Source organism: Pyxicephalus adspersus, chromosome 1, assembly GCF_032062135.1.
Source record: "Pyxicephalus adspersus chromosome 1, UCB_Pads_2.0, whole genome shotgun sequence".
Taxonomy (NCBI): domain Eukaryota; kingdom Metazoa; phylum Chordata; class Amphibia; order Anura; family Pyxicephalidae; genus Pyxicephalus; species Pyxicephalus adspersus.
Genome location: NC_092858.1, coordinates 80000337 through 80022555, shown reverse-complemented (window position 1 = coordinate 80022555; position 22219 = coordinate 80000337). Strand labels below are relative to the sequence as shown.

The following is a 22219-nucleotide window of genomic DNA, read 5'->3' as shown; positions in this document are numbered from 1 at the left end:
GGTTATTCTACCCGAGGCTGAAATTCAGTTATTGGTTGATGCTGGTGGCTAGAATCACCTACTGGCAATGCTTGTGATGCCAGGAAACTATTTATACCAAGAACTGCAGGCTACATGCGGTCTCTTAGGCCATTAAATATATTTAAACATGGCTTAGAAGTGGTTAGAGATAAGCAGATGAAGAAAAAGTTACATAGTCCATTCAGTAAAGGGTAGGCTCCTGGTGAACTGCATGGGGATGGGTTACAGGACATTACAGAACAAGGTAAACCAAGTTCATGATTTACCTTGAAAACCGCCGCAGTATTTCCCTAACACTCTTCTCGTTTACAACTGAGTTAGAATATGGCTTACTTTCCAAGCGACTCCATCAGAAAGAGAGAGGCTGTGTCATATTTCAGAGAGAGTTTATTAATAGGTGTCACAGCAGGCTAAATGAAAAGTAGATCATGCTGCAGAATCCTTGACTAGTGAAATAAAGATGTGGATATTAGATCGACGTCTAAATGCTAAACAAAACAATAAATGTCGGGCTTGTTTTATTATTCTAAAAGACAAATCATTGGGCTTACCTCTATAACCTATTTATCTGCAGTAAGGTGCACAAAAACATTGTCAGACTGAGGTCCTGATTCATGAAGCAGTACTGCCACCAAGTGGTAAATATGAAGAACTGCAGACAGTACATGCATGGGACATGCATTGTGTGCTCTTTCTTACCTGACATTCCACAATTCCACTCCCAGCTTGCTGGAGGATAAGGCCAATGAGCTGTAATGATTCTTTGTCTTCTGATACATATTCATGATAGCCACCCTAAAACAGAATGATGATTAATAAAACTTGTGGCTGTTGGGGATTGATTTTTTAAAGAGGATTTGTATTTCATAAAGTTCACAAAACTGATTCTAAATTACTTTACAGATGCATTAAAGCCTAAACTTATAATGACTATGATATAAGGGATTAAATACTGTAATGGCAGATTCCTGCTTTTTGTTACAAAATACATTACTTGCATTTTTGTATAAACATTGTATGGAGTTTTTTGTGACACTTATCTTTCTGTGTCTGGAAAAGCTACAGATATAACAACAAAAGGTCAACAGGGGTTCTGTCACCCCAAACAAAACATATTTCTGTATTTTGATAGCAAATGTTTCTGCTTGGTAAAACAAGGACAATGAGCAAGGGACATTTTCTCTAACAGTGTTTCAAGTAACAATAAAAACTGGGCACAGGTTCAGATATATCATAACCCACCATATCCAAAACAAAATATGTACTTAAAGATTTTGACTTGGCATACATTTCAACTGAGCAAAAAATGTAAATGTATAAATGGGGCATCAAATATTTTAGCATTTTTCATTGAATTGTTTGCAGTGTATGATGTTTAACTAACAAAATCCAGGGTAATGAGCAGAAGCAAGAAAGTGAACATATGGTAAACTTTTGTGACTACAAGGATAAATCAATGCAAACATGTTACATGAAACAAAGGAATTGCACTGTTTTAGTAGCTATATTTACTTTACAAACAACCTCTTATTCAGCTAGAGAAATGGGAAAGTCTATGTTATACCTGAATATGTATTATATGTATAGAGTTAGAAAAAAATGCTTTCCATTTTAGAAAAACATAGAAACCTTGATTTGTGGACAGGCCGGGTCAGAGCTTTTGATTGATTTAATTGTTCAAATATTTTGTCTTACTGAAGAATACATTAAAGTTGACTGTGTTTTAGTGATCTCAACACTGACCTACAGTATTATAAGGTGTTAGCAGGGTCATAATTCTACATAGCCAATATAGGATGTGGCTTGTGGTGGCCACCCATATATCACTTTACTATCATAAATTCATTTCTGTTTAATATAAGATTACAGTCTTATACCCTAATCTACTTATTCAGGCATGTACCCATATAACTGAAGTACAGGACGTTTACAGTAGGTTAAGACATGCAGCAAGATCGATCCATCCCGCAAGGCTCCTGACAGCTGGTACCTTGCCAGCCACTTAGCCACTTGCACCACCGTGCCGATTCTCTAAGAAATTCCGAAAGAACCAGAGTTTGCACATTTGACAGTGGATGCAGTGAGTGGTACTGGACTTCAGACTTCAATCACTATTTGTTTTCTATTTAGCACCTGCCCTGAGGAAGCGGTTCACTTGAAAGAGGAGGTGGTAACTGCACCACAACCTCACAGCCAGTCTGAACACAACCTTAGGGTGGTGATCTACTTTACTTTATCAATCATGAGTTCAAATTGTACTAAGGCCGAGTAGGCAAACATATATCTTTCAACCTCTCTGCCCCTACATCAGCATGCCTTGTGTGGTTATAATGTCTGAGCTTCCTAGAGTAATGCTAACAGTAGAAAAGTAGCAGAAGAAGCATATACAGTGGTACCTCGGTATAAGTCCTGTTTGGACACAAAAAATCTTGCTTGGTATACAACCTTTGCTTGGTATACAACCTTTGTGCTAGAACTTGTATGGGTCAAAATGAGTCATAACACCCCGCACTACCCTTAGTTACCTCTCTCGAGACAAAGCCAAGACTGCCCATGAGTGTCAGTACGCCAGTTGCTACCTTTCAGTGAACAACCCCCGCTATAATTCTCTGTGAATTACATAACATCTCCTCCTCCTCCCTTCTCAGCACCATCCTAGTAGGCACTCGACTCTTCTCAGCAAGGTAAAGTGAGGTTAAATTTTCATTTATTTCATCTAATTGCTTTTGTATTTATGTATTTTAGTATTAAACAGTGTTTAAATTATTCTACACAACCCCAACAATGTATAATACGCCAATTATTATTTTATTCATGGGAACGGATTAATCATTTTCATTTTATTTCTTATGGGAAAGATTTGTTTGGTATAAGTCCTGTTTGGTGTACTTCCAAGGATCTGGAACGGATTAGGGACTTATACCAAGGTACCACTGTATACAAATTTGGTGCTGGGCATGAGCAATAACATAATTGACTGTTGCTTTTTTTTCAGTGTGTTTGTCAAGATTTGATGTGACAACATACTCATTCTGTAAACATAATGCTTCTATGAAAAGATCTCACCTTAGGTCTTTTTTAAAACAAGGACACACATACCTTACTGTAATAAAAAATTGGCTACATTTTGAAAATGTGTTCACTCTCTCCAGCGTTAAACATCAGCTATTTTATTGACAACAACCCATGTATGTAATTTTGCAAAGTATTTTATCTTGAGGCTATTTGATATGATATTCTTGGTTTATGTTGAAAAATATATTCACTATACATATGTTATTGTTTAGTGACATTTCCAATTATTCCTGTATGATCCAAATGCTTGGCAAGTAGCAAACATCTCTAATGTCTACCCCAAATGTTCCTGATTAAATTTCCAACTGTTCGCAAGAAATAAATTATTCGCAATGTTGCTCAAAAATTCCAGTGAAAATGTTTAAAAACGGTCTCACCTTAAAAGTTGAAGACAGTCCCTGTATATGAGATCCGCGAATAAGAAACATTTTGAGCCATTCTTCTATATCTTCCAATACACTCGTATCAGAGGTGCTCAGGTCCAGGGGTGGATTAAATGCAACTTCACCATTAATCAACTCAACATCAATGTTCATAATGGCAGTGTGCTGTAAAAAGGTCACAAGATTCACTTAACCAGTGTGATCATTACATGCATGACTGGCCATATGGTTTTCCAATCAAAAAATCTGATTAATAAATATTAGTGGTGTATAAAAAATGAAAACAGAACTAAAGACTGATTGTTAGCAATCTGTGTATATTCACACCATAGAACTGGCAAATGACACTGCAATTTAGAAATAAGCAAACACAATGTGGAATGAACTGTTAATATGCACTGCAGTATATTTCTTTGCTATATTATATAATATGTTAAATTTATAATACAACAACTTTAGGTATAGAAGGAAACCAATCTCACTTCACGGTCCAGCAGCATGTTTAGCAGTGCAGCCAGGCTTGATATAGTTAGTTTCTTCAACCCTTGCAGAATTATAGCATCAATGTGCATTATGAATTCCAGCCATGCAGGTGACGCCTCGCTAATCCCACAAGCAACAAAGGACTGCTGAACAAGGCTGTGAATTCTGTGCCCATCAGAAACTAGCAGGCTCTCCAGGTCATACTCCAATTCCCTAAAGAACACGAACAGCAAAAAAAATCAAATCGGTAACATAGCAAAATAATTCATCACCAAACACACAAAACACATAAATAGCTTAATAGGCAGCAAAAATGCCTTGCAATGATAAGATATTAGGTTTGACCCCCACCAAAGCCCCATCAGATGAATGTTTGTAAGTTCTTTTTGAAATGCAAGGTCGCTTACCAAAGCTTGATTTTGTATCCCTAGAGCCTAATGACAGACAGCCCATGGTGCCCAAAAAAAATCCATCTACTGAAATTACCTCGTAAGTTAAGTGCACTGGGACTTTTTAAATAGCTACCAAAACCACTGGAGGACACTATGGGCCCTGTCATACCAACAGCGGTATGGTTGGCTGCTCCCAGGCACACAGCAAAATGTGGGAACAGCAAACCACACATTGGCAAACACTTTTGCACATGGCACAGTTCTAACAAAAATATCTACACAGCTAAAAGTGACTTGTCATTTTCCAGAACTGTGCCAAATTCTGCCACAGCCATGAACAAAAAGTGTTCCCAATTGTTCCCATTCACTTCAATGGCAGCAATTGAGACCATGGTTGAGCCCATGCAGAAGGTCTTTTCTTTATGACACAAATACTTATGGCTATTGATGGAATTTTACCTAGATTGTGAAATTACCAGGTATAGAAAAACATGAAGCTGTATCATTGCACAATTCTTTATATGCCTTTATCAAGGAAATCAATTTTTTTTGTTTATGCAGTACATCTATAGCTCTGATCTACCAATCATTTGCTAATAAACTAGAGAAACCCTCAATGAAAAAAAAGAGAATAAAAATGATCACATAACAGTGCTTTTCTAAAGGTGGCATACTTCTGTTTCATCATTAATTCAGTAATGGAGTAGCTCCTGCTGGAATCTCGACAGGTGAAAATATCAAGGTTTGCTGTGCACCATGATGCTGTGAGCTCACTAATGAGCTTGTAATTCTTTGTAACAATGCTGAAGCTGTTATACAGATCAGTGCAGATGTAGGAGGTAGCAAATTCAATATAATCGGTGCTCTCATCCATGCTCCAAGTGAACAAGCTCATTCCATCTTTCAGAATCTGCAGAAAGAAAGCAACGGCTGTGAAATTTATCTACTTAAGAAATGGGAAATTCTGAACCCCATATCAAAGCCTGTGTCCCCCAGCATGTTTAGAATGCTATTTTATATGAAGTACCTCTGTGATCTTTAACAATTTCTTTTCAAATAGCGCCAACTGTTGAGGTGAGATTGACTTCATTACTTCATTATACTTTGAGACAACTGTTTCCATTCGAGTAGACAACATTTTCAGTCTGTTAGTTTCCACGTTGCTCACAATTGATTCAATTGATTCAGGAAGCTATTAAAATAAAATAACTCTGTTTATGTATAAAATATGACAAAATAAATGGTACCCAAAATATTGTTGTATCGCTTCTGTGTTTTAGTGCTTCCTATTGCATTCTTTATTTCAAAAACACAAACGGGGGATTTGAAAAGAGTAGGGACTCTTTAGTTCCTCCAAGAGAAGTCAAAAACTGTTTATACATGTCCAAAGCATCATGGGTTAGCTAAAGGGACAGCATAGGACTCTCTGGTTTGCTGTCTTGTACCACTGTTTTAAACAGACTGATCTGTATTTCATAACAGGTTAGTCACTGGTAGTATGGTAATCGAGATGCAGAAAATTTGCAAATCATATTAAATTGCACTAACTTGCATACTTTTTTTTTGCATTTCATTGATCATTGATCATCTGTATATACATCTGGTTATATATATATATATATATATATATATACATACATACACACACACAATTTTTTAAACATGAATTATAATATGAAATATTTGATATGTAAGCGGCAGGTAGGTAGGAAAATAGGAAATGACAGTTCCTACTATAGATAAAACCCACAAGCTGTAACCAGGGACAGATGTCTCTGGTATAGCTAAAAGATTAAATAAAAGATTAAATATATTTTGTCTTTAAATAAAAGATTTAAATATATTTTGTCTTTACACATTCCTCTTAATAACGATTTCCCTTACCTTCATTGTGAAAGGTGGTTTTGTGAAGAATTCTGCTTCTCGTAGATATACCAGCAGATCTGAGTTAAGATTAATCTCTAAAGTGTTTAGAAATATTCCAGAATCACTTACTGATGCAGTCTTCTAAAATTTAGTAAAAGAAAAAAAAAAAAGTAAAAAAAGCAAGAAAGAATGTCCACATGTGGCATAATATTTTCATCATGATTTTCGTTTATTTCTTTTATTTAGTTTTTCTGTATAACATACCCATCATAATGTCCCTGTGTAGATGTCCCAATAAAAACATTTGAACAAGTGTCCATCTAAAAAGCCCAAGTGATTTCATTGTGAATGTATTACCTTAAATTGTATCTCATGTGAAAACGTTCTTATGGTATAGAGTGTGTTAAAAGATCTCACAGGTTTTTTTGCTGCTTCCCTAACTGGGCAACTCACATTTTCTATCATTGAAAGTGATACAAATTCCAAAATATCCCTTTGTCACTGAAACAAGTGATATGAAAAAAAGCTTCCAATAGAAACACCAGTTCCAATAAGAAATGGCTAAGACCATTATTTTGGGATAGGAAGGAAAAAAAGTATTTCCCCTAATGGGACACAGAGGGCAAAACTTTTCCCTACTCTACTAGTTTAGGCTTTAGATGCATTTGTGGTCAGTATAGATGGGAGTTCCACGACAAATGGAAATACATCTTTAGGTAGGTCTTAAAATGATCCCCTGAGCTTGGCCAGTTTGTCCATGTGGCTCATTAGCAATAAGAACGGCATTATAATTTTATTAAATACATTGGAACAACTAGTAACTATGTGCATAGATATATTCCAAAAACTGGAAGCATTTCTTACATATTTTGTAGGAAGATTTACATGGCCTGATAGGTACAAGACATAAACAATCCATATATACCACTTGGATTTGTATAAATAGATTAACATCATAAGAGTATTAATTTCCATTCAGTAAAATTTAGAAAAATTCAAATGAAAAATAACTTTAAAGAACTTACAAGCAAAGGAAGTTTCAAGGAATCACTGATTTCTTTGTTTACAGCTGAAACCCAGGATGTTACCACATTGTTCTCAAACCTGTTATGAACATTTAAAAACACAAAAAAACATTAAAAATGTATAAGAGGTTTTAGAAGTTTTCCAGTTTACACAACTTCATTAGATGTCATCATAAAATGAGGCAGCCTTTTTACCTATATTCATATATATGACCGCTAAAGCCATATTTCTCCTTTTTTTCATAGCAAAACAGTATGCTGTAATTTGTGAGGTTTCAAAATATGCAACTATAGTTACAACCTAAAGGCACCCAATAAGATACGCCTAATAAACATCATAAACATTGTCCAATCTCTATTGTTTCTCTCAATATAAACTAGGTCTAGATGTCTGTGGGAGCCTCCCTACCACTTTACATTCTACGCTGAACATGAATGGTTATGTGACCATCGCAAATCATCTTATCGCACCAAACCTTTGTACTATGTATCATCCAATGTGCATTATTAGTGACTTCTATGTTTTGCTTCTACTACTACTTTTATGTTGGAGGAATCATATCTGCACATAGTATCATGTTTTATTGCCTATGCCTAATAAGGGTACCCTATGCCAGCTGTGCTTATATTACCCATATCCACAGAATCACAAATTATGTTTTTTGTTTTTTTTTTAAAAAGAAAAAGCAGAAGCTCTACCAGGACTAAGAGACTTCTCTATATGAGACACTCTCCCCCCATTCTTCCCAGGGAGACAATCACCATGCTGAAGCCTAATAACTGTATGTGTACCTTTCTAGGTTTTCCAATATCTCATTATAGATATGTCTTAGTTCCCAACCAATGTCTCCATCAAGAGTGAAAGGTGATACTCTCTTCAGATTTACCATAGGACCCTGAAAAAGAATTATATTAATAGTGAGAATAATCAATATATTGATGTATACATTTCATAGATTTACAGTTTTAACAATAAAATGGAAACTTGCCGAAATTCTTGCTTGAAGTCCCTTTATCCATAAGAATTTGCTGACTGTAGGTGTCAAATTACCATGCAAAGGTGGATTATCTGCCATTTCCAAATACATTTTCTTTACTTGATGAAGTTCTTCCATAAACATGGTATACAACTGGAGATCCTTATCCTTCAGATGCTCCTAAACAATATCCAGAAAACAAGTCAACATATGCAGAGACTTCCTATTGTTTCTTATTTATTCATACAAGAAAACAACAACCGAATAGAATGTTTACTAACCAGCAATTGTATAAATGAATACAAATTGCTAATACATTGCAAACTTTATACTACAGTATCATATGAGATATATATTGCAAAACTGCAGAAAGGGACAATTTCCTATTTGCAAGCAGATGCTATACCTTCAGAATGGGCGGCACCAGACATCTTACATGCATGCAATCTATTCTACACCAATTCACATAAACAGGAGTAGAAACAATTATTCAAAAGGTACTTTGGATAAGGAACAAGTAGATCTTCTATTCTAGCCGTTCTATATCTGAGAAAATACATTAAGGCCTGGAAGTTCAGCATATGTATGCAATGGCACTACTTTATAGATAACCTGAATATTACAAATAGTAACCGAAAAAAAAAAAATAAGATAGTAACCAAAGTAAAAATAAAAAATATACTTTTAGAATAAACTGCAAATTTCTGTAGAGCATTATGGAGTGTTTCCTTTTTAAAAGATTATACTCTTAATAATTATTAGGTTACAACAATACAACAGTAAGTTAGAACCTATTTGTGATGGTTTTAATTATATTATTACCATACATTTTCTACTTTGAGGCAATCAGCTGATCCTGAATGCATAATGAAAAATTATGAGACATATGGAACTACAGATACCAAAATATCAAATTACCTTAACAAAATCTCTTCTGCTGATACCTTCAAACACCTCCAGCAGTCTGAGCTGGGAAGCAACAGTTGGACATTGGTCAAAACTGCTTCTAAGAATATTTCCAAGTTGATGTTCCAGACTCTTAAAAAAAAAATATTCACATATTTATTGAAATTAACTAAACAACTAATATTAAATATTGAATTTATTCATGTGTTGCATTTTACTTTTTAACTGTGCTATGAATAAACACTTAACATCAAATGGGCTTATCAATGTTCATGAAATCAGTCAGGAGCAATGGCTATAGCAATTTACATACTGCACCAGGAGTCTTATCAGAAATGTAGGATTTTAAAATTAGGATCAATTTGCAGATATAAACAGAAATTAATTTCTTATAATCGGGATAAGAGTGATAAGAGTGATAGGGTAAAAGTGTCCCACCAAAAGAACATAATGCATCAACCTCAGACCATTTTGGCTTAAGTAAATGATGAGAAGTTTTCCTGTAAGAAATCTGAATTCTGTTCTCAGTGGATGAGATAGTATTGGAGCCACAAACTGGACCAGCCTTTTACCAACCTCAGGAACTCTTAAAATAATTTTCGTTTTTTTGCGAATCCCTGCTAAGAGCAGTTTGCAGGTCACTCAGAAATGGCACTTGGCTGGTGGCCAGTGTAAAAAATTCCCCCCTTACAGTGGTAACTAAAATACCACTTTTATAAAAACATCATTAGAGTCATACAGCAACATCAAATAGATGGTCAATTAGCCAAATTTTGATTACCCCCAAGAAACATATGGAGGAACCGTAGTTTAGAATGGGTGGACTAGACACTAAGGGCAATGGGGGCCAGAGTGGTACTTCCCTAATACTGCATTATCTGCAGTGCTGGCACTCGACTACACCTGCAGCCCGTCACATTTCCTATCTAGACTTTTAATATTGGGTCTGATTTATTAAAGCTTTCCAAGGTTTGTGAGGATACACTTTGATCAGTGAAGCTGGGTGATCCAGCAAACCCGGAATGGATCTGGTCCAGTATTTAAAACATTTGCTAGCGAATAGCGAAATCCATTCCAGATTTTGTGGATCACCCAGTGTCACTGATGAAAGTGTATCCTCTCTAGCTTTAAAGAGCTCTCATAAATCAGGCCCCATAAAGAGGATTTCCTATTATATAAAATATGTAGGATCCAATGATTTTTCAGTAATACTTAGCCACAATAGCATACCTCTTTAAAATGAAAAAGTTGACAAAACAGAACCCTACACATAAAATATAGGCACTGTTTCCAATGTAGGCTGTGTGTTCTCTGTTGTAACACCACCAAGTGTACAAGCAAGAGTGCCAAATCACACTAATCTAATATCTGAACTGCAAGTGGCATCATTGGATGACCCCTACAATGTACACAAAGCTGTCTGGCTGAATTTATTATGCTGTATGCTGTTGTATTAAAAAAAAAACAAATTAAGTACTGTGCTTTGTTCTAAGTTTACATATGTAAAATGAGAGTGAGTGAGAAACTTACCTTAATAGCAGTTCTTAATTCAAAAAATGCTTTCTGAAATGGACTGTTTTTGTCAATGTTCAAAATATCCTTAACTTGACTAATAAATGAATCTTTGGCCAGGCAATATGAATTCCAGATATCCTGTACCATGGCATCCAAACTTGAAGTGCCCGCACCTCCTATTGCAGTTACAGCCTCTAATACCTCAAAATGTTTCATTGTCTCTACCAAATCAAGGACATCATTGCATCTAGTAAGAAAAAAGATTGTTCAGTACTGGTAACATGTACTACAGTTTATACGTTGGACCAGATGAATGCCTTATGGCGGTATTTACTATATAACTTGTGGAATTGATTTGTTCCCCTCTGAGTGACATAGGCAAGGGGTGTAGTGTGGCGGGCACATACCGTGCCCCTCTCTTTTTTTGCGACTACACCCCTGTTGATAACCCACAGCAATCAGAATTCCTTTATCCTAAATGACAAGACACAATACAATAGAACTGTAGTTTGCAGAAATAACACTATATTGTATATATATAATATAAACAAGAAAAAGATCTTTTTTTTTTACAACAAATTCTGAAGAAAAAAACAAAATTCCAGCCAAAGCCCTTTTAAATTGTTGTACTTGTGGATAGACTTGGGAACAGTAAATCTAGTGACATTTTTATTGTTGCCAGTAACCTTAAAGATTTTACTTCCTGCTGACACCATGACAAGACATAAGGGGAGTAGTAATCACTCAGAGATTTCCCATCATATTTCAGAAATTAAGGGGTAAATATCCCTTATGGGAACACAGACTACAAATTAAAAAAAACAAATAGTGGTTCTGTCCCGTCTTCACTATATTTAAAGCTAAAAAACTCCCCTCTACAAACCTTTATAGGTATTAAACCACACACATACAAACTACATCTTCATCATTGTCAACAACACCAATATTTTTTTTGTTGTAGATGTTTTTCCCCTTTAAACACTATGATTGTACATCAGCTATGGCAGGGAACACACTTCAATACCTAGATATTATTAGCTGGATGAAATGTCATATAATTTTGGCTTTTAGCTTTTCTCCAAGAATCATCACTGTTTCCAATGTAATCCTGTCTCTGTAAACCATAAACTTTATCTTTGGTTCATGTTTCTCTTCAACTTCACTCAATGTAACACCTTTGTATTGTATTTGCTCTTTATTCTACTTTAAATTAATAAAACCTTTGTAATACAAAAAAAGCTGACTGTTGTTGAATTTATTTACATCAAATTTATTATATTTACATTCTAACAGCAATGTAAAATATAAACAAAAATAAAGCATATGTAATCTATAAATATAGTTTCATGTCATCATAACGTCTATCATTTTTAAATGGAAAAAAAATGTTTCTGGTTTTCTTACAATGGGAACTTACCTTTCCATAAACATATTCATATTCTGGAAACAAGGTGCATTGTACAGAGGCCACGGAGAATCTACCCACAAAGCATCTTCTTCATCTTTCTGCTTTTTATCATTGATGGAAGGGTCTCTTCCATAAAACCTTGGAGCTGGAACTTCATACATGGTAACGTTACAAACAGATTCTGATGCTTTCTTGGATCTACAAAGGGCAACAGCAGTAAAATAGGCAATCTTAAGTTTAGCTTTCCAGCATGCAGTGAATTAAAGAAACAACTGTAATCTCTGTAGGAAATACTGTTTAACTGGTTTATTGTGCATTTAAGGACAGGCATATGAAGCAAAATCTGACATGTGTACAGAGGTTGCCGAACGTCGTTCATGGATCTGTCCTAACGGATCCATGAGCAACCAACGATGAATGACTGCAATACACATAAAGGGAGAAGAGCACAGTAGGGTGCCACACACTCATTCTCCCCCTCCCCTTTCCATAAAACAAAACAATGTGTACAGCGCTCGCTCATTCATCTGTCACTCCTTTGTCACTGGAAATGATCATGAAAGATCATTTTCAGTAACAATAATTGGGTGAGTGTATGCAGCGTAAGAAATGAAAAAAAGAACTTTATTTCTATGTAACAGAACCTTCCTGTGGGCTGCCAGCCAATTTCCTGTAATGGAGAGGGCAGTTGCCAGGTCAAAGCTTTTCAAATAGTATATTTTAGACGGGATATTAGCTATATTAGTAATATTAAAATTAAGTATAGTGCTAAATGGTTTTATCTAGGCATTTCAGTACATTTGACTTGATCTTTTTAAATTAATGTTCTCAATTCCATTAGACCAGAATTAATTTACTATCTACAGCGTTTGTCTTTTCTCAAGTGAAATACAGCAAGGCTGCTAGTCTTCATAAGGCCAGACATTTATACCTTTAGTGCTAATCTGCAATTTTCCAGACCACCAAGAATACAGAGACACCTGCTACTGATAACTGTAGTTCAGTCTTGATTGACAAAATAGTGTAATATGAGTTATATAAGTAATAATTACTTAGTTAGGCTTTCATTTTCCTCCATCTTCATCGTGTTGAACTCATTAGCTTTAATTTTCATATCAAGGTAATTTCCACGAAAGGTTGCACAAATTTTTAAAGCTTCCTTCAGCAAACTGTAAGCCTGTAATATAAACAAGGAATAAAATATATTTTTATTAAAACATATTTATTATTAACAAAATAACAACATATATTGTCAGAATAGTTATCAAAATAATAGATAATAATAGATAGATAGAATATAATAGGAGGCTGACTGTTGGCAATAGGAACTCCATGCCTATAATGAAATACCTACTCCATTTTTTGAATATTATACTTAGGTAGAGATTATAGAAATAATGTCACTATTTAGACACTAAATCTAATTAAATAAGCAATCAAACTGTAACACCCTACTAAATGCTCAAAAGGCAAACATTACTTAGAATTGCCAAAAATAGATATGGCTTTCACAATAATCCCACTTTCTGATATGTGATTTTATTAGTTCGGGTTTTTAGAATGTATTGATTATTTTTAAATGTGATGACTAAACACTAGGTGCACAAGATGCACAAAATATGCAACCAGTAATTACACATTTTTTATAATTGGCTTTATTTGGAAAAATGTATTTCTGTATTTCTTGGGTAAAAACAGATTTACTGGATCCCTAAGTATGATTAAAGTACTTACTATAGTGGGTACCGTAATTCAGGTTTATTTGCAGTATCTTTATAGTTTGGAAACTGTACATAAAAATGCTTTTATTCTATGTCTCGCAAGGATGCAATGTTTCAAGCTTTTACTCCTGGAGTTTTATAAATACTTATTGTAATGTAATATCTCAAACAGCAGGAAACAATATTATATATAAATATATATGGTGTAGATACAGCTTTTTAAAACAACTAATAATTAATTATAATGTCTGTTATAAGTTAAATGTCTGCCTTTGTAAATAAATTTAAAAATACATTTTTTTCTGACATCACCAGTAAAAAATAACATATATAACTATAACATATTATAACTATTATAACTAGGTAGAAGGTATCTCTTGCAACAGGACAAAAAGGTGTTTTAGTTCTTAAAAAAAAAGGAGTTGCAAAAATGTGTGCTTATTTCACACAGCAGGGCTTTAACCAGTACAATAGATTGTTTCAAAAAAGGACTGGATGCTTTTATATAGAACAACTTTATCCAAGTCTACCTACACTTCTAAAGTAGAAAATACTGATCCCAAGATGGTGACTACACAATTTTTCTGGTAAAACAAATGGTATAATCCTTTAAAATGGTGTTTTGCTTTACTATGGATCAGCCAGGTTTTCTATGAATGGAAATTTTCTGTTGCTGGACTCACCGAACATATAAAAAAAATAAAAACAATTACCTGGGAATTTTGCAACAACTCATTTCCTAGTAGACCACAAGCTATCTGAACCACTTCATTGGACATTAGTCTAAGAAGGTTTACAAATACTTTGCGTTGATGATAATACCTAAGGAGAAAAAAATACATTGGACAAAACTAGTTATCTTTAATGGATTTGTAAAAAAATCTATATAAATGAAAGATGAACATTTAAATAACTTTCACATTTTTTCAACACATGAGCAGTGCTCAGAATACTAAGGCTATTTTCAGATGGTGGGTGAGGTTACATTGTGGTTACAGGCTCCTTATGTCAGTAAACCACTGCCCTGGTGGGGGGGGCAGTGGTAGTTTCTCCCCCAGCAGAATGAATAGGGCAGGAATAAGAGGTATTGTATGGCTCACTGCAGCCAACTGTCAAATGTGCAGACACTGATCTGAACCTGGCCCTGCTTCCCAATTTAAATTTCAACTAAACCCACAACTGAACAGGGCAAAATCTTAAAGCAGTCCTGTTGATAAGGGTAAGTTATATGTATTACCTTTACAATGGAAATTTATTAAATAAAAAACTCATAGTGTACACCTGTCTAACCTCTCATGCATTTTATCTTCCTTGTTATAAGTAATATATTTGCTTACCACATACTTTCTTTGTATCACCCCTACCACTTCTGTAAAATATTTTTACCTGCAATGCTTCCAAACAAAAAACAAATGGTGCAGCATTTGAAAAAAACACTTCTGCTTTTCTGAGGGAGAGCTGGCTGATTTTAGCTGATCATAGCACTTAACCAATGTCTTTAAGAATGTCAAGTTTTCCTTTGCTTGAAGCTGTGCCTAATAATAAAGAATGGATATGCAATTAATTCAATAAAACTCATTTTACTTACTTATTTATTTATCCATATGTACATTTTACATAATTCATTAGACAAGAGTGCAAACGGTTTTGTAGTCCCTATTCCAGGAAGCAAAGAGAACTATGCTGTTCCGTACTTTGCAATTTGAAGAAGACTTGGTGAAGATGAAAGCGCCAGTCACAAGGGTGACCATGGTTGAAGCGTTGCAGGAGAAGGGAATTCACAAAGTGGGCATGCCATAATGTGCAAACATCCTCAATATATTTGCTTTATGGAAAAAGCTCTCCCAGATTCCTAAGCATTTTAGTTTAACTTTAACATTGGAGTAGAAAAAAATTACAATCTATGTTGGGTTATTTTGACATTGGCTGGACATTATAAATGTATATACTGCCAGCTTAGGCACGTGTTCTTTTGCAGGGGATTGTGTTCACTATTGGCTTTCCTGGTGTCTTTGATATGCTAGATAACCAAATGCAGAGAGCTTCAAAAGTCAATGTTAGAAGAATGTAAAACTATAACATGTGTCATGCTAAATGACATATGTAAATGTATTATTTATGTGAAATGGTGTGTACAGTAAACCATGTTATAAGAGAACAACCAACTTTATCACCAATTACCAAATCACACTTTTGCACACTGTGCATAGTACGTCAGTAAAGCTTTGGTCTACTGCAGTTAAGAAACTAAGTCACTTTCCCGGCCCTATCATGTAGTTGGACATTAATGAGTAAAGCCCCTCTGATTACTCTGCTGTGTACTCCTTTTAATATGTCCCTTGTATAAAGCAAGCTTGTTATGTGTACAGTAATTAATAATACTCAGCGCATTCATTTTCATTGTCTCACCTTTTGTACATCATCTGTTACTGCATTAATGGAAATACCATACATGCTTTTTGACTGCTCCAGATGGTAGACAATCTCTGTGGCTTCAGTGGAGTTTAACTGTTGGCTAATAGATTCCAGATTGTAAATATGTATTTCCCACATCTCCTTTTCCTGATAAATTCCTGCCATTACACCCTTGGTTTTAATCTCAGCAAGAGGTTCATGTTTAAGAACAGCCTGAAGAGAAAAATGATATGAGTGAATAAATGAAATAACAACTTGAAGAAAATCTATGCTTCACCCATGCTGGGCAAAGCAAAACAACATGTCACGTAAATGTAGACCCCATGTTATGTGTATTATTTCTTCACACCCCCTGCCAATCTGCTTACTAATAAAATGAGAAAATAGCTAGCCGTAGGTAAGCTTCAAGTTGTCCCTTTGAGCTTTCTCAAGGCATAGAATCAGTATGCTCACAATGGGTATTTAAGCAGTCAAGCACCACTACTGCCACTTCAAAGAATGTGGTGTGAGTTCCATTATCTTCCATACCCAGAAGGACTGGGATGGGTATCTGATGATAGCATTATTTAAGTAACCTGCATAGACTAATCACAAATTTACTTTAATTTCCTTTTCAACTATTTCAACTATTTTGCTGCAGCTTCCTGAATCAAGACCTTAGCTAGGGCATGGAAGCTGCAGTGATGTTTTAGAAAAAAAAAGTCATATTCCATTACAATATTGCACTAAAATTGAGGCATTCTTATTGTTCTCGTGTTATTGTTCTCATGTTTTCAAATGGAGACATTTTTATGGTTCTCACCTTGATTTGCTTTATCCAACCAATGACTGTGGTTTCCATAATATGTATCCAAGCTCCATGCTTGTTGAATAGTGAGGTGTTTTTCAGTAATTCAAGGGAGGGAATTGGAAGTACAATAGAGCCCTTTAATTAAAACAAAAAAGTTATGTTTGTTTCTATTCAGTGATCAGATATGTGTGTTATGATTTTATCAAGGCCTGTTTATGTTTTTGGCAAGGCCTGTAAAATTTTAAAAAAGTATAGCGAGTACTTATACCTCCTTTAACCAATTAATAATTGGTTTCACCACTAATAATAAAATGCTATCGGGCAGCACAGTTGGTTCAGTGGCTAGCACCCTAACCTTTGCACCACTAGGTCTCAGGTTCAAATCTGCGCAAGGAGTAGTAATTGGCTTTCCCTCAAAATTGACCTTGGACTGTGTTAATGACATATGAGGGTGACAGGGACAATACATTGTGAGCCCCTTTGGGGGACAGTTAGTGACATGACTATGGACTTTGTAAAGCGCTGCATAATGTGTTGGTACTATATAAATACAAGTAAATAAAATACTAAAACATTTTGTCAGATCAAAGGGAGTTTAACTCAGGGGATGCATTTTAAGCTAATCGTCTGGTCTATGGAAGAATGAAGTAATTCTGAAATTATCAATTTTATTTTTGAATTATACAGGTATATTTGCCACTTGTATTGCACTACCCTATCATTTTAAACATCTAAGTTTTTTTTTTAATAGTGTAAGGACTGCTGTCAGGTTATTTTATAATGTATGTGCCTGTGTGATATTTCTTGACTTTTTTCCCAGGAGGACAACAGAAAAAAGAATGAATACCCCTCTTAGACAATAGTTACTAATGTAAAAGCTGATAGCTGTAAAATCGGACTAATAAAGAGTGTCACTCTCCCTAGCAGTTCTAATCATTTCCTGTTCTCTCTATATTCTAAAAAAGGCTGTATGCATAGTCATTAATATTTAAGCATATGTCTGCATGAATATTTTCCAATAAACATGCACTGGTTTGTTCTTGTCTCTTATTTGTATTGTTCATAAACTTTAAAAAAGCATATTCCTTGTATCTAAAGTGTTATTTCCATTTCTGAAGGACCATAACTTACCTGTGTATAGCCTTCAATGACTTCCAGGCTCCCAGTTAGCTTATGTAAAATATCAGTGATCTTGTCATTGCTGTATGTTCCACCTGTGGCATTGTTATTACTCAAAAGTGGCAAGTAGACTTGGTGAAGAAGATTATCAAAATACTTTAATGGGAGTCTGTCACAGTCTACAGAGATCACATGATCAGCTAAGGGTGAAACAGATAGGGTTAGTAACAATAAAATCACATCATTTTAAAGTATCACAGACACGATGTTGGGGCACCTAAAGTCCATTTAAACCCCACAACAGTATTGTGATATATTGCAGGTGTGGTTTTCTTTTTACTGCCTTTTTACCTGGCCATTCTACCAATAACGCAATTTCAGATTCAGGAAAGTGTAGTATTGCAAATCCTACTAGGTAACATAGGGGAAATCTCTTATATTATACACAAATAGCTAAGCAAGCTGATACCATTGTTTGGGATTTCAGTTAAGCTCATAGAACGCTGCAGTGCTTGCAGGACCAACAGGTTTTTTTCTGTAGTAGCAGAAGGCATACCTAATCTAAAAAGAAAACTACACTCTAGTTTGAGGTCTGGTAAACTGCAATATTTCACATTTATGTTCTATTTTAGTATATTTCTTTTATTTCAGTAAGTAAAAAACTAAATTTCAACACATGTTAAAATCCGTTTTGATGCTCTCAACAGTTTTGCCAACCATGCAAAGTTTATGGACTGTCTCAAAAATTGTATATATATCCATGGGGTCTGTGACTTTTTTTATGTACCCGTTAAAAAAAGTGGTGTTATACAGTATATATGGGCTGTAGATAGCTTTGCTTTCATTTTCTGTTCTAATGTGGCATTAAAGTATAAATAAAAACAGTGCACAAAGCTAGAACTGCAGGGATGGCATGGGGTACCTAAGGTATCAACAAGAAATACAATGATCTCATCAGAGGCTGCATGACCTACAATTAAGCTGAGCTAATTGGAACAATTTAATATTATGTAGATGTATGTGTATATAAGTGATATATGTGGCAGCTCCATGAATAATGTACTGTTTTATCATTCATTACTGGGCTCTGCTGTGGCTCTTAGGCAAGGCTAATAAAATGTGAAACAAATGACCATGCCCACAATTTTTACCCATTTTGTAAGCACATTCCACACGTGTTTAAACAAATCTGGGTGTTATGGCCTCTTGGCCATAAAAAAAAAAAAAAAAGTAAGGTCGGCAACCCTGAATAAAATATGATCATGAGGCTCATAGCAGTGCAGGAATATACCCTTTAACAAAGTGTATGTTTGCAACACAATTCAGGTAATATTATCCCATAAGTTGTTGTATATTACAAAATTGGATATTCCAACAGTCCAGTGATCATCAGCATTTTTCTTTTCTCATCTATACACATCATCATGGCAAGCATTATAACATTACTAAATAGCTGTACCTATATTTTCTGCTGTAAGTTTGATTGCAGTCCCCAGTTTCAAAAAGCATACACATTTGTTCTGTAAGACAGGGGGTGGTGACAAAGTGGCTGCTAAGGATGCTTTGTCAAGTTTAAAGTAAATATATATGGTGTGTACATCTTCATTCTTTAAAAATTCAGAGATGCATGATCTAAAAATAAAATGAAGAGCAATTCAGTTGAGGAACAATGTTCAGTCTTAAGTTCATTTATTTCTTATAAGGTTCATAGTTCATTATGCTAAACTGTTCATACACTTTTGTATTCAACAAGGAAGTACAAGGAAATGGTGCAAAGTGCAGTCACTCTCTGCAAACAATCAAAAATTAGTTAATTAGTATGTTGATTATTATGTTAATATTATTCACTTTTATTACAGTTATTATTATGAGTTACTGTGTTTAAATAATTAGCTTTTCTTCTTCCTGGATCACCTTTCTAATCAGATACGGGTGACAATAAAGCTTTATTCTCTAGTCAGAAGACTAAAATCATCATCATCATTAATGTGATATATGAAGCAGCAAAGCCAAAGTGGTGACACCTGATCAATGCAACAGGAAATACTAAGGGTTTGTTCAGACATTAGGTAGGAACAGCCCTAATGAACCATCTCTACATTTTACAGCAGGCAGCACTAAACTGCTCACTACTGTCCTTTGGTTTGCTACTTTGCTTGCTAAAAGAAAAAAAAATGTATTTTACCTGTGCAATTAGTTTTTTTGCCAAGAATTCGAAAACAGAATATGTATTGTATATATAAAGTTAATACAAAACACTGTGTGCTGTATAAATGGGCAATACAGGAATACACAAGCAAAAAACACAATGCCCATTTTTAATCAATGTTGGGATTATGAATATTAAATTGTCACCACTGTTTTCTGAGATTAGATATATACTGCACTGAATTAGAGCCCGTAAGGTTTTTCAACCCTCTTTCTGACCTGATGTCGGATTAGAAAACATTTACACTTTTGGTATGGTGTAAAGGACACAAAGCAATTCTTCTAAACGACAAGTCAAGATCATCTGAATTATATAACTTAAAGAGAAACTGAACCCTGAAAACTGTGCCTAAAAATAAAGTGGGCAAAAGCCTAGTCACCCCTAGGTCTCCCCGCAGCAGATCTTTTCCCCATTGGTCTGCATTTTGTCTCTGTGTGGAGGTAACCATCTATGTAAAGACAGAGCTTTGCTTCCTCATGTCAGAGCCTCCAGCAAGCAGAACAGAAATGACATAACCAAATCCTAATTCTCTACCTCCTGAAACAAGAAGTCAGAGACAGCAGTGCCTTAGATCTCAGGTGTACAGCTATGACTTTCATTAGTGCCTAGGCACATTTACATACAATGAACTAAAAAAATTTCTGGAATTTGCAAGTCACTGCTTGGGCACAATTTCTACATTTTCTTTATACCATAGCAGTCCCCAATTTTTGAGTATAGTCCTACTTTAATCATTACAAATATTGTAAACATCTCATTGGTTTTTATTATTACTGTGCATTATATTTAAAAGCTTAATAAAGTCCATAAATATCTGGTTTTACCTGTAAGTATGATCCAAAAGTAGATGTTTAATTTCTTCTGCTCTGGGTCTCAAAGAAGATGTAATCCTTACTTCAAGCTAATTAAGTACCTCGTCCATCTTTACAATTCCTGGAGAGAAACAATTAACAATATACTTTATGTATTAATGTAGAAGTTTATAAATGCTAGTCAGTTACATAAATATGCAGAAGAAGGTCAATTATTATTTATAAGGAGAAGAAGATTGGTTTGAATGGATGGATTATGACTGATTACAAAACTTTTCTATACTATATCCAAGGTGGATGTATCAGTGGATCATTTATAACAGCATATGTTAAGATGGGGCATTTCCACAGAGAAAGGAACAAACATTATGAAACAAATGTCAGCACACTAGGACTTGAGGGTCCACAAATGATGACACACAGATAGCAGGTGTTACAATTGGTAGCACTAGAATATTTCCTGCCAAGGAACAGAGGCAGCACAAAACAGGAACAGCAAGATTGTTTTAAGGGTCAGTGTACACTTTAAATCTTTAAAATATTTGTTTCCAGGGAAATAACTGTTACTGGTGTAAATCCAGAATGTTTACAGGTGGCCTGCCGGATAATCAAGGGAGGCATATAGCTATGTTAAGATCTTACCAGCTGAAACCCATACAGAAGGAATGGGGACAGTAATGTAATGACAGTAATTTAGTACTGCTCATTTTAAAATATGCAGCTAAGTGACTGACAAGTTGCTAGCTGTCAGGAGCCATATAGGAATGATTTTTTCTGATGCAAGTCTGAACCTAGCCAAAGTGATCCACCATGTAGGATAACTAAACCTGGGCGGCACAGTGGCTCAGAGGTTGGTAGTCTGGCCTTTGTATCGTTACGTGCCAGGTTCGCATACTATCTGCATGCAGTTTGTATGTTCTTTTTGTGTTTGCATGGGTTTCCCCCAGGTACTTTGGTTTCTTTCCACATTAAAAAAAACATGCAGTTAAGTTAATTGGCTTCCCCCAAATTGGCCTAGACTGTGGTAATGACATATGACTATGATAGAGACATTAGATTGTGAGCCCCCTTGAGGGACAGTTAGTGAAATGACTATGGACTA

At 35.1% G+C, this 22219-nt stretch overlaps 1 protein-coding gene across 1 annotated transcript in view; it reads right to left on the bottom strand.

Annotated features, from left to right (window-relative positions):
- LOC140326798 (uncharacterized) overlaps positions 1 to 21227 on the bottom strand; it is a 222399-nt gene extending 201172 nt beyond the window's left edge. The window contains 20 exon segments of the mRNA XM_072405754.1: positions 721 to 816; positions 3474 to 3644; positions 3962 to 4175; positions 5029 to 5264; positions 5382 to 5546; positions 6239 to 6361; positions 7246 to 7324; positions 8038 to 8141; positions 8235 to 8402; positions 9141 to 9260; positions 10659 to 10890; positions 12061 to 12249; positions 13104 to 13228; positions 14486 to 14594; positions 15159 to 15307; positions 16182 to 16400; positions 16990 to 17112; positions 18109 to 18296; positions 19556 to 19728; positions 21130 to 21227. Of these exon segments, the coding sequence (XP_072261855.1) occupies positions 721 to 816; positions 3474 to 3644; positions 3962 to 4175; positions 5029 to 5264; positions 5382 to 5546; positions 6239 to 6361; positions 7246 to 7324; positions 8038 to 8141; positions 8235 to 8402; positions 9141 to 9260; positions 10659 to 10890; positions 12061 to 12249; positions 13104 to 13228; positions 14486 to 14594; positions 15159 to 15307; positions 16182 to 16400; positions 16990 to 17112; positions 18109 to 18296; positions 19556 to 19728; positions 21130 to 21227 (3081 nt within the window).
- Between the last annotated feature and the right edge of the window lie 992 nt (positions 21228 to 22219).